At 38.3% G+C, this 12,326-nt stretch overlaps 2 protein-coding genes and 1 non-coding gene across 3 annotated transcripts; 1 reads left to right on the plus strand and 2 right to left on the minus strand.

Moving 5' to 3' along the window:
• Nucleotides 1-840: 840 nt before the first annotated feature.
• Nucleotides 841-7,356, minus strand: LOC106659741 (chymotrypsin-1-like). The gene is made up of 7 exons (XM_023457848.1): nt 7,353-7,356; nt 1,956-2,011; nt 1,738-1,832; nt 1,500-1,641; nt 1,316-1,435; nt 1,101-1,256; nt 841-1,020 (listed from the first exon to the last, which is right to left on the minus strand). The coding sequence occupies exons 1-7, from the start codon at nt 7,354-7,356 to the stop codon at nt 841-843; spliced, it is 753 nt and encodes a 250-aa protein (XP_023313616.1).
• LOC111693382 lies at nt 2,964-3,125 on the minus strand. The gene has a single exon (XR_002763407.1). It is a non-coding gene; the product is annotated as a U1 spliceosomal RNA (small nuclear RNA).
• A 1,126-nt stretch (nt 7,357-8,482) lies between the features above and the next one.
• Nucleotides 8,483-10,201, plus strand: LOC106659740. The gene has a single exon (XM_014382418.2). The coding sequence runs from the start codon at nt 8,483-8,485 to the stop codon at nt 10,199-10,201; it is 1,719 nt and encodes a 572-aa protein (XP_014237904.2).
• The last annotated feature ends 2,125 nt before the right edge of the window (nt 10,202-12,326 follow it).

Consider the following 12,326-nt stretch of genomic DNA (forward strand, 5'->3'; position numbering starts at 1 on the left):
CCGAATATAAAAGACTTACAAGCGCGCGCGCGGGGGCTGTCTATGTGTGTGCACGGGAATATCTCGCGTATATGTATATAAGATTTAATGCCTCGAAGTTTCTGCAGTTATAGTATTGAAATTCTGTAATTTATGGATTTAAAAGGAACAATGAACAGCAGCGGTATATGTGGAGCATTGACTCTCGAGAGAGAGAGAGAGTCAAAGATTAATAGTAACCGAGATATTAATATTTTTTGGACTAATAATATCGTTGTAAGAATGGATATAGATTGTATAAATGACTTTAAATATTTATACAATAAAATCTATTGTCTGCTCTCGTTATTCCAGAAAAGCCAAGCTTGTCCCTTGGAGCGGAAAATTTTTGGCGGCGTCGCGCATATTTACATAACTTTAATTCGTTGTGTAACGCAGAGCGAGAGAGAGAGAGCTTTTTGCGTCGCGACGCACTCTCTCCGTTACCCATTATCATTTTCCATTGAGTATGCCGTGGAAAATTGAAATTATACTCACGGCGCGGAACGAATTTAAAGGGCCATTTTAATGCTCGATTAACATGATAAAAATGCTAAATTATCATGAAAATAAGCCCGATGCGCAGAGAGAAAGAGAGAGAAGGAGAGTCAATGTTCTCGACCTAATGGTACCTTTCATAAACATATTTCCGTTCTGTTATTGCGGAGCCCTTAATTAGCGAATTATATTGTACAAGTAAATGCTTGCTACTGTTCAAATAACTGTAAGATATTTTTGGTTGGTTTGACTTTAAAGGAGTTAAATTTATAAAATAAATACAGTATTTTAATCAAGCGAACTTATTATAGAAAACAAGTAAAATTAATCCGGCATATCTATACTGTTCATCGAACTCATCTTAATTTTTCTTTGTATCCAACCAACGTACGATGAGATTTTGGTGAACACGGATGGATCACCTGGACCGGCGCATCCTTCCATGGCGAAGCTCGCGATACCGATAACTCTTCCGTTTATCGATAAAGGACCTCCGGAGTCACCCTTTATATGAAATTTAGAACATTCAATTTTTCGACATAAAATATTTTTTAGTATTGACGAATGAAGGGGTAAATGTTTACCTTGCAAATACCGCCACGACCAGTAATTTTTTCTTTCGTGCATATTTGGTTTTGAGGCTGATAGTAGTTGTGTTTTTTGAAATATTTTTCGCACAACCTCACGTGAGTGATGCGCAGTTCACCTTTTCTCAATAGTTTCGATGACCAAGAATGTAACTAAAATGGATATTTAAACGATTATGTATAATTGGGAGGAAAAAATTAAATATTTTTACACTATCTCTTCCGTATCCACTTATGTATAAGACCGAACTACGAGATGGTCCATATGCTCGTCTGGCCATGCTTAATTTGGCTGGCTTCACGACGTCAGAAAATTGGAACGAAGTGTTAACCTGAATGATAAATTTTAATTAATAATTATCTTCAAGTCTTTTGTAAAAGAAACACATGTCTTACCCTCAACAGAGCTATATCATTTATAGCTGGTCTGTTGAATGCGAAACCATCGTGTACGAACAGATCTGATACAGAGTAAACACTGCCGGGTAATTTTAAATTTGATACCCCCGCGACGACTTTAAAATCTTCGGGCTCGAATCTGGATAAATAATAAAAAGATTTAAATTTATTTTTGGTATAATTCTAGAAAATACTTTTACGCGCTGAATTAAAGATCGCATTGAATTATGCATACCCGTATAAGCAATGAGCTGCTGTAAGAACGTGACGGCGATCGATAATTACGCCACCGCAAAAATGATTATTACCATCGGAGTTTTGAATGGAGACCTGATCGATGAATTTCAATCAAATTGAAAAGAATTCGTATTATTCGATGTACTAATTAATTAATGAAGAAACTTTGATAAATTTTGAATGCGGTGTAGTTTGAATAAAAATACGAATGTTTACCTGGTAGGGAAAATCTTCAATTTTTGCCTCTTGGCCTTTGAAAACTGCGCCGCAATCTTATAATTAGAAAGCGCTCATTAAATATTAAAATGTATAGTCAAATCATTATTGAAAATGTTGATTTTTGAGCTTTTAATTATTACCTTTGAACACGAAAAAAACGATGGAAAAACAAAAATAAATTTTTTTAAATTTTTTCATGGTATTATGTTTCGTTTCACTCTAAGAACTAATGCACTATAACTATACTGAAAACGAGCAATGACTGACAATTTTTCAACGCGAGAATTTTACGACGTCACGTAAGTGACTGACGTTGTAGTGGTCTTCGTTAATGGTCAATTTAACGAGACCGTATCATAAAACTTAACACGATTACTTATATTTCTTGTAATAAGTTTCACACTTTATCAAGTGCATCATCAAAGAAAAAAGAAGTTCTTAGGTAGTTTTTATTTGGAACAACTTTTGAAAATGTAATACTTTATTGCCATGAATTTTTCTACTGAATAGCCTTGTAATACACACAATGTAGTAAGTAACAGAAAAAATTTTTAAGGTTACAAGCACGTGGAAAGAGAACACTTCACTGTATTATGAAAATAATAAATTCTCATAAAAAAGTGATGAGTAGCTTTCCGTAAAAATCATTCAAGATGTATGATTAAATGATCTAATAAAAAGCAAACATAATCTTCGTAATAAATGTACGAACTTCAGTATACTTATTATTGTACAAGATACCAATCTTTTAATCATTTTTACTTAAATACAACACAATATAACAAATTCATTATTTCTTTATCAATAAAACTCAGTAAATTAATAATATTATATCATCGAAAAGTCTATTCTAACTTGTCTGGGCTAGACAATTTCAACGACAATTAACTATATAGAGGCCTCGGCATTCACACAACGTCGCCACCGAGCTACAAACAGCTGACATCAATACGATGATTCAGCTGCTGGTTTCTCTAGACGAGAAATTATTTTTGGATTGATTTATCGGGTTAGCGCGAACGCAGACCCGGCTAACAAAAATTATACGCCCGAGATATCCACATTAGGGATATTCGCAGGGGTCAACCCAATCGTAGTGCAATGAGAGGGCCTCACCCTGGAGGAACCGCCTTCATGATCACGGTAGCCTCTGCGCCAGGTAAGTATGCTCGTGGCAGGTTTCGCTCCCCGCTAAGTACACGCTGGGCCATGCTTCGCTTAAGGGTTGCGATTTGTTGCCCCGAAGCCATCTAGTGAGCGATACGTAAACTAAAGCGGGATGAGTATAGTCTGCGCGTAGATAGTATGGCATAGTATCGCGGCACCGACTATTTGAATCGATACATGGTAAACAAAACGAAATCAATTACATATGACATACATCATTTTTAATTGTTTTTACAAACTATACAAATAAAAACAAATAATGTTTACATGCACTCCTCGTAAAATTTATTCACATCGAGATTATTTTTTAAAATAAACATTAATTTTTTCATAATTATCATTTCGGTTAAAAATATTATACGTATCAAAAAGTATTTTTTTAAAGGACGAAATAAAAATATTATTTTCCGAAATGTTTCTCATAATAATCTTTATTTTTATCAATCAAAAAGTCAATCAACATTTTCCAAAAACTTCAAACGCGGTTACGTTGAAATACAATTTTTTTTTTTTCATCAAGCTCAATTTGCGTCCGACTTGTAAAATGCACCAGAACCGAGTAAAAACATCAAACGACGGGAAACGCGGGCCGCTGTTTTACATTATTTGAAATCAATAAAAGCAAATTCGGCAAATAAGCTCGCACGGATGCAGCAGCGACGACATGCGATGCGTGGATCCTACACACACACACACACACACACACACACACACACACACACACACACACTTGTAGGGTTAATATGCATGCATAAAGAGAGAGAGAGAAGGGGAGGAGATCGTCGAGATCGTTTCTCCAAAGTCTCAGGAGGGACTATGACGTTGATGAATAATTCATACAACGTCAAATATATACGCATGTGGAATTTGACGCAGCGTGCGCGCCTAAATTTCAACTCTCTCTCGTCTATAGGGCTGCAGCGTCGTTTACGCATATACTACAACACATACACAACGAGCAATATAATACAATAGAGGTAAATATAATTTGGTTTAAGTTTGAGGACAATAAAACGTACGTAGGTATACGCACGAGGAATTTTCGGCGTGCTTCGAGCAATATTTAGCTGGCAACTCAAGACTAGAGCAATATCGTGCGGATGAGTGTGTACTCAACAACGAGTATGTAAATACCGACTATGAAATTAAATTTATTTAACAGAAAAATTGTTTTTGTCATTTTCTCACCCACGAATCACGATTCCCGAGTTAGAATTATTTTTAAATAGCAATTATTAATTATTTAAAATAATTAATTTTTTAAATTAAACAAAACATAAATAAATTAAAAAACATAAAATTAAAATGAATTGTTTCGAAAGAAAAAAAAAGTAAAAGATAGAGCACCCCAATTTAAAGTTGACGGCGAGGATTTGAACCCTCTTATGTCAGTACTCGCAAGGCAACTGCGTGCGCTTTGCATCGCGAAGCCAAGCGCTGGGATGTCTATCAGTGACAAGAAAATCTAACTTATGCTACAACAGCGCCACATTGACTCGACTATTTTTCATCGTTATAAATGCCCTTATACCGACACTCGCGAAACATTACAATGTAAAATTTCTTGAAAAATCGATTGATGTTTTTTTTTAATTGAAAGCTTATATTTATCTTAAAATTAAATAATCGTATTACAATAACTGGCGTGGGATAAAATTATATGATATCATAGTTTTACTGTCCATCAATTATTTTAATAATATTATTCAATTTCTAAGTTAAACATGAGCTTTCATTCAATGGTTCGCTTTCAGTAATTGACGAGGTGATTCTATATTCAGCTCAGTTGCTCGGTCACGAGAGAAAATCCTTAAATTATCCACAGCTGTTGCGTTTGGAATAATCAAGACACAAAATCAGTACACGCGGTCGCGTCAAGCTACTCGAGAGAATTACTCTTTCATAAAATTAATACGGACAGTTCTTACAATCGGATACGTATACACACACAAATACTGTACATTAAGAATAAATAAGTACTTCGATAGTAAAAAAAAAAAAACACTGTGGTATCTACAAAAAGAGCAACACGAGAGCAAAGTTTCGTGTAATATCAAAGTTTTGCCTGTGTACCTAAAGTAAGACGTCTATTATATGACACATGCAATATACACACGCACTCGTACTTTGCTCAGCCTTTTTATAAATTCATGAGTCGCCGTGTGCCTTAGTAACAAATGTCGAGAGTTGCACACGAGAATTTTCCGCTTTCAACCTCGACACGCGCTTTGTAAAGAGACACATAAAATCACGTATTACGTAAATATATATAGAATAGGATACGAGGTTTACCCAGCAAGCATCGCTCGTGTTTATATACAGCAGCAGCAGCAGCAGCTTTTGTTTCCTGCCGTGCCGCATTCTCGCGGTTATTGGTTTATTCCGTGCAGCACGTGGTGAGCTTTTGTGCGCAATCGCCTACTCCACCGAGCTTCCGAGGAAGACGTCGATTCTTGACGCGCGCGTGTGTGTGTGTGTTGTTGTATCGTCATTCCGATGCACTGCTCGGCGCAGATTTGTCACACGCGTTCGGGCGGCGAAGAGACAATTTTCGCAGGGATTATCCTGCGTCGATAACGCGCGAGGAAAATCGACCTGTATATCGTAATACACTTATGTAAACCCGAGGCGTGGTATGTCGTATACAAAAGACATTGATTAAAGCGTCACGAGCTCGCGTAATTACACTCATAAATTAAACTATTCCAAGTGAAATTTCATTTTTCTCTTTTATTATATTTTACCGTATAAAATTCACGATCGACTATTTGCGATTCCTCGAGTTTGATATATCGCTCATAGGCTCGATTAAATATCCGCTCGTCGAAGTCAAAGAATAAACATCCGGTGCCTACTACAGCTGCATAATGCACGTGAAACTTCAGAAACTACACCCTTCGCCCCTCCTCCTCCTGCTCTTTCTCCTCTTGCCTCGCAGCAGCAGCACTTGTGCTACTACACGCGAGCTAATTTTCTACATTATATCGGTGAGAGAGAGAGACAAAAATCGATATAGCTCCGATAAGTCGGCCACAACTCGCGTCGCCGCTTGGCTAGGACTAGCTTATACACATGATATAGCTCGTTACTCTATACACACACACATGTGCACTCGTCCCAGAAGGAAACTCCCCCTTTCGAACGCAACAAGTACCTATATTTTGCATCCGTGATACGTGTTCCGCGTTCGATATCGCGTGCGGCACAGCAAGCAGCGTGTGGGTATATTTCTTAATAAATAACCCATGCGATTTGTGTACCAGCCCATATTTATTTGCCGCATAGATCGTGTGCTCGATTTAGTACACTACATTCGTCGGAAAGATGATGAAAATATGGGACGAGTCCGCTCGGAAGTCGATCGCACGTATCGATATAAAGTATATATACGACGGAACGATGTTATAGTACACTCGTTGGAATTTTTGTCTCGTACTCGATGGTGTAATATGAAAGCGCTTAGTAACTGTTGATCGAAGAGAATAACTGAGAAACAGTTTTTTCGTTTGTTTCCTATCTTACCGATTGTACTCGACACGTTTCTCTTTTCTTTGCCGTAAAAGCAAGTGGTAGATGGTATTTAATTTTCGTTTAATACACGCCGGCCGGCGCATTGATTGCGACGCGCTTAAAAACGACCGAACTCGCACAGCGCTGAAAGGATCCTCGAGCAGCGGATGAAAGAAATAGAGGGAGAAAGGAGCGTACGCAGTCGAGTGAGATAAAAAAAATGTACCGAGCAAGAAAAATAAAAAGAAAGCGCAAAGAGCACCAAAGCGCATTAAAGATCTTGATAATCTTGATCGCCGACTGGATTATTTGCGCGCGCGAGCGAGCGAGTGAAAAAGTGCAGATGAAGATGAAAAAAAAAAGGAAGAAAAGAAAAAAGAGAAGCGATCGAAGAAGGGTCGCGCGTAGCCACGCGGAGAGTCCAAGGCGCGCGAGAAAACGCGCGGGAGAAAAATCGGACGATCGCGCCCGCGTGCAAATTGCATTCCCCGTATGCCTCGTGCGACAAAAGTATGAAAACCCCGGGAATTCTTACGGAGTAAGTGTATAGTATATTTTGAAACCTATTTTTTTGCGGATAAAAATAAAACCACAAATTTAGCTTGCGTGCGTGCTCATGAAATAGCCCTGCATGCACAGGAGAAAGCCGGGCATGAGTAGCGCAGCAGCGCTCATCGCGCTTCGGTCGCATAGCACGGCACTTATTGTCGAAATTACTCATTTTCTAACACGCTGGAAAACCTCCTAAACCTACTTAAAAAAAATATATGACATGCCACATCGATGGAAAATTTTCTCAGTTTTCTGATGGTGTGTTAAGATTTTCCGAAAAAATTATTTTTCTTCGGAAAATTAAAAAAATAAACTTTTAACATTAAAAATATATAAAAAGCGTAATTTTAAGATTTTTGATGATAGTCTAGATCAAAAGCTGAAAAAATTTCCCATTGATATGCAAGTTTTCATAGTATGAAAATAATTATTACTTATTAAACCACAGCGATAAACGTGTAAAAAGCGTTTTTACACATTCATCAATGTAATTCAGCTAGTAAAAATAAAATCAACCATCTGGAAAATGTGTATTTAGATGAAAATTTTCTCAGCTTTTGATCTAGACTGTTATCAAAAATCTTAAAATTACGCTTTTTATATATTTTTAATGTTAAAAGTTTAATTTTTTAATTTTTCGGATAAAAATAGATTTTTTGGAAAATCTGAGCACATCATCAGAAAGCTGAGGAAATTTTCAATCGAAATCATAGGTCACATATTTTTTTTAAGTAGCTTTAGTAGGTTTTCAAGCGAGTTAGAAATTAAGCAATTTTGTCAAAAAGTGCCGTGCGACCGCCGCCGTTGACACGCTGCTGCTCATGCACGGCTTTTTCTTGAACATGAACCTAAAACTCATGCTCTCAGCGAGCACGGCTCACAGCTCGGCGCCAGTTTTTCCGTGTATGCTTAAACACGTCCCACCATTCGGTTGGACCGTAGACAGATAAACGATATTAACCCAGTGTACAGTCAGCAGCGTCGCGATCAAACTTTTGAAAGTTCGGCGTGTATTAGGGGCGTTGCCCATGTGCTTCCTGCGTGCGCTATTGTCGCGCGATGCGGGGCCTCCGATTACACTAAGGGAACTTTCACTTTCGAGCCGTGACTGTGCATGGCTCGTGTAGCTACGACCATGTGTTTTTCAATTTCTGTATAGAGATCTCAGTACGCGTTTCGACCTCGTGGTGTAAGCAGCACAACTCTCTCATTGATTTTGAAAGAAAAAAATAATATATTTTTTTAAATAGTCGGTGTTTGTGTGTCGTGTACTGTTACAGTGTTCAAAATTTATAATGTCTTCGTCAAGTGTTAGATCCGACGAACAACGCGTGGAGGAGCATCCAAAATTAGACGAATTGAAGAGGTTAAGAAAAAACTACTTCTTGAAGGAGAAATGCCACCGACACCTACTTATCAATAATTTAAAAACATTAATAAAAGATTGGACGGAACGACTTCCAAATCTGCGCGATATCTTTACAAGGCAAGAGATGGATTGGCTTCTCGAGGCGATCATGTATTCGTTTGACCAGCATCGAGAAATAGTTGATTTCTTCATTTGTTGCGGCTACAAAGACGAGCCCGATATGGACGAGGACGGCAAGCCACTGCTGCGTCGCACCACGCCAGTACATCAGATAGATCAATGCAGTAACGTGTACTGCACTTCGAGATATGCAGCGTTGCAACGTCTTTTCAACATTTACGACAAATTTGACGTAAATTATATCGACGAGTCGGGCTACTCTCATTTCCACGTGGCCTGTAAATACGGCCTCGAAGACGCGGTGAAGAAATTCCTCGAGGTCGGTCAAGTTGATCCAAATCTCCTCGTGCCGAAAACAGGTGACTACCCGCTACACTTGGCTTTGAAAAACGTGAACACGACGGTTGTTGGATTGTTGCTGAGAAGTGGCGCCGATCCGAACCTGGCCAACAGGTTCGGATCGACTGCTTTGCACGTCCTTAGTAAACTAAACGCCGATCGTTTTTATTACGAGAGGATCAGTAAAAAACAGTGCGCAGATCTATTAGAGATCTGCGACGAAAAATGCGTGCCAGTAAATATCGACGCGCGGGACAATGAGGGCAACACACCGTTGCACGTGGCTCTGTCGTATTACGGCAGCGGACTGCTGCTAGCTTCGTTGCTGCTGAGACGTGGCGCCGATCCGAACTCGGTCAACGATAAAGGAGAGACTCTTCTGCACATCATTGCCAAGCAAGGCCTCGGAGAGGAGCGAATTTTCATTACAATCAAGGAAAGATCGCAGCAGACGGTGCGGATCGACGCCCGGGACAATTTGGGCCGAACAGCGCTTGAATGGGCCGTGGCGAGTTGCAGTCCGCCGGCCGTCAAGAGTCTTCTGGAATATGGCGCCGACGTGTCCGGATTCGTTTTTCCGACCGCGGCATCGTACGATTATCCAACATCTTTCCCTGTCCAGTATTGTTCTGTGATTAGACTAGCCGTGGCGACTGGTCTGCTGGCCATCGTCGAACTGCTCGAGACAAAAGTAGGTCAGGAACTGGATCTCGGCGACGCCCTGAAGGTCATGGGATTTTTCGACAAGTACAAATTGTATGAACGTGTGAATGTTTCGATCACTAAGTATGTCGACAGTTTAGCCGATCCAATACTCGAACAGATGGCGGAAAAATCCACGTATATGGATTACTTCAAGTTCGCGAGGTCTTATACGGGAAGCCGCAACTACAGGTCTAGGGATGCTTGTGATTTCCGTTTGTGCGAGAAAGTAACGAGGAAATTTTTTCGCGATTGGGCCCTGGATTGCTTTATGGCATTGATACACTATCGGTTGCCAATTCTCTGTTGTAACATGATTATAGACCAGCTAACGAACAAAGATTTGTATTATATTTGCTTGGCGGCTAAAGGTCAAACTGATGAGCAAGATAAAATAAATGTTACAGAAAATGTATTAAAACGTAATAACGAAAGACCTGTTGGAGATGGAAACGCTCCAAAAAGGCTAAAAATTGAATGTTGATATGATAATATAAAATGTAAAAGGAGTGAAAAAGATGATCGGGTATTAGCTAGGCGGCTGCGGGTTAAAACTCGTGATGATGACATTAATTATAATTAGAATAATTTTATTTATGTATGTAAAGAAATCGATATTTCTCTGGTGCGTGAGTGAGCGCGCTTGAAGTGTTGCGTGTATGGAAAGAGAAGAGTGATGTTGGTACTTACTGTTAAACTTAGAAGCGACCTTTTGAACACCTGGACAGAGAGTAAATAGAAGTTTGAGGCATTTGAACTGAATTGTCGTTTCTTTGTTTAACAGGTAATTTTGTAGATATTGTATAATTATTTTAGTTGTAATAATAAATAATCTTTGTTTAACAGAGAAACATATACGGCATCACACTAATTTGATCGAATCTTCTTATATGTATACGGTGTAATTGCTTCAATGAATTAATAAATACATTTAATAAAACGAGTTTCCGTTTGTCCATTGATAAGCACAAGATCATTATCCTCTTCAAAACGATAAGAATACATATAACACAATTATCGATTGCAGTGCGCCGTGATCATGCGGCGAGAAAATATAGAATTGGGAATTAAAGGAAAAGTAGGGTAGGTGCACCTATTACTGTGCTTGTCCGTATTGCTGGATTTTAACATGTAATCAAATATTCAGTAATAGGGTCATTGAAGGTTATGTCTTGGGCACAGTAATAGGTGTTTTACCCTATATGATAAATTGTATTTTTTGTTGAAAAATGAAATTTTTTCATGGTAAAAGTCTGAAATTTCATAAGCTTGTGTAGAGTGGATTTTTGGCATTCATACTAAAATTCCATCATTATGGATTAAAAATTCTGGATTTCTTATAAAAAATTAACATTAATACAATAATACAATTAGCTATCAAGGACAACCATCAGAAGTGAAACTTCAATAAATTAAATTCAAACATCAATATATAGAAAATCGTACGAAAAAGAGAAAAAAATCGAAAATTTTAGTGAAGTAAAAAAGTAAAGTAAGTAAATCCAAAAGTAAAAAAAAATTGAATTTTAATTGAAATAGGTAATTTCAAAAAAAGATCGAAAGAAATCAAATGAATAAAAAAAATTAAAGTTCAAATAAGTCTCAATGTAATTGAAAAAAACAAATATTCAAAATCGAGTTAAATTTAAGAAAATTCAAAAATGAAAATTCAACCGAAGAAAAGAACTCTGAAGTTTCACTTCTGGTGCTAATGCATATAGCAAAGCATTCTAGAGAATCTAACTACCTCGGCTACTGAGTAACGTAGACAATTGGCATGCCCCGCCGCGATGAACGATATAAATTGCGACGGTGCGTTCATGAGAATCCACGCAAGAAGATACATGGCAAACATCTGTATGAAGCTACTGGTGGATTTCAAAATGCTCGCGGCCGATCTCTCCATGACCGATTATTGCAGCTTGAATTTGCCCGAGCACGTCTGTGTAAAAGTTGCCGAAAAAATGAGCGACGAGGATCTGTTGAGTTTGTTCGAGAAGACGAACGTCGATGACGTGGAGCAACGATGCGAGGACGATTTAAGCGTGAGGACCAGATTCGACAGACTTGCATTGTAGCGAAACGCAAAAATTTTCTCTATCGGGAACGATGTTTATTTTTTGTATAATAGTCTATTGCGATGATATTTCAGTTAATGATTATGACGAAATATTAAAATTCCAAAGACCTTCTTAATTGCTTCTCAAAGCTATTATTCTTCCAATAAACTTAATTGATTTATCAACAACAACATCGGGCGAAGAAATTTCAAATGATCTTTCATATAAATACCCACAGATAAGATTCATAAGAGCATAAGCTTCGCGGTAATTATTTCAGACAAATTCGCATCAAATTATAAAAACGCATCTTCGTTTAAAATAATTATTTCGGCAAGCTTAATACGCTACCTGCATTGCGCGATCGAAATCATCGCGCACTCGTCGCCTAGAGTTTTGCGAGTTTATAATGTCAAACGAGCGCGCATGTGTAACGTCACGCATTTATTTTTCGCCCGATGAACCCTCTACCCTCCCCAAATGCACATAGAAAGTAAAGCCGCGCGAAAACTTGGGCTTAAATTACTTCAAAACGAGCACCTCCCCGCG

This window comes from Trichogramma pretiosum, unplaced genomic scaffold (assembly GCF_000599845.2).
Source record: "Trichogramma pretiosum strain Unisexual culture from Peru unplaced genomic scaffold, Tpre_2.0 scaffold21, whole genome shotgun sequence".
NCBI classification, from domain to species: domain Eukaryota; kingdom Metazoa; phylum Arthropoda; class Insecta; order Hymenoptera; family Trichogrammatidae; genus Trichogramma; species Trichogramma pretiosum.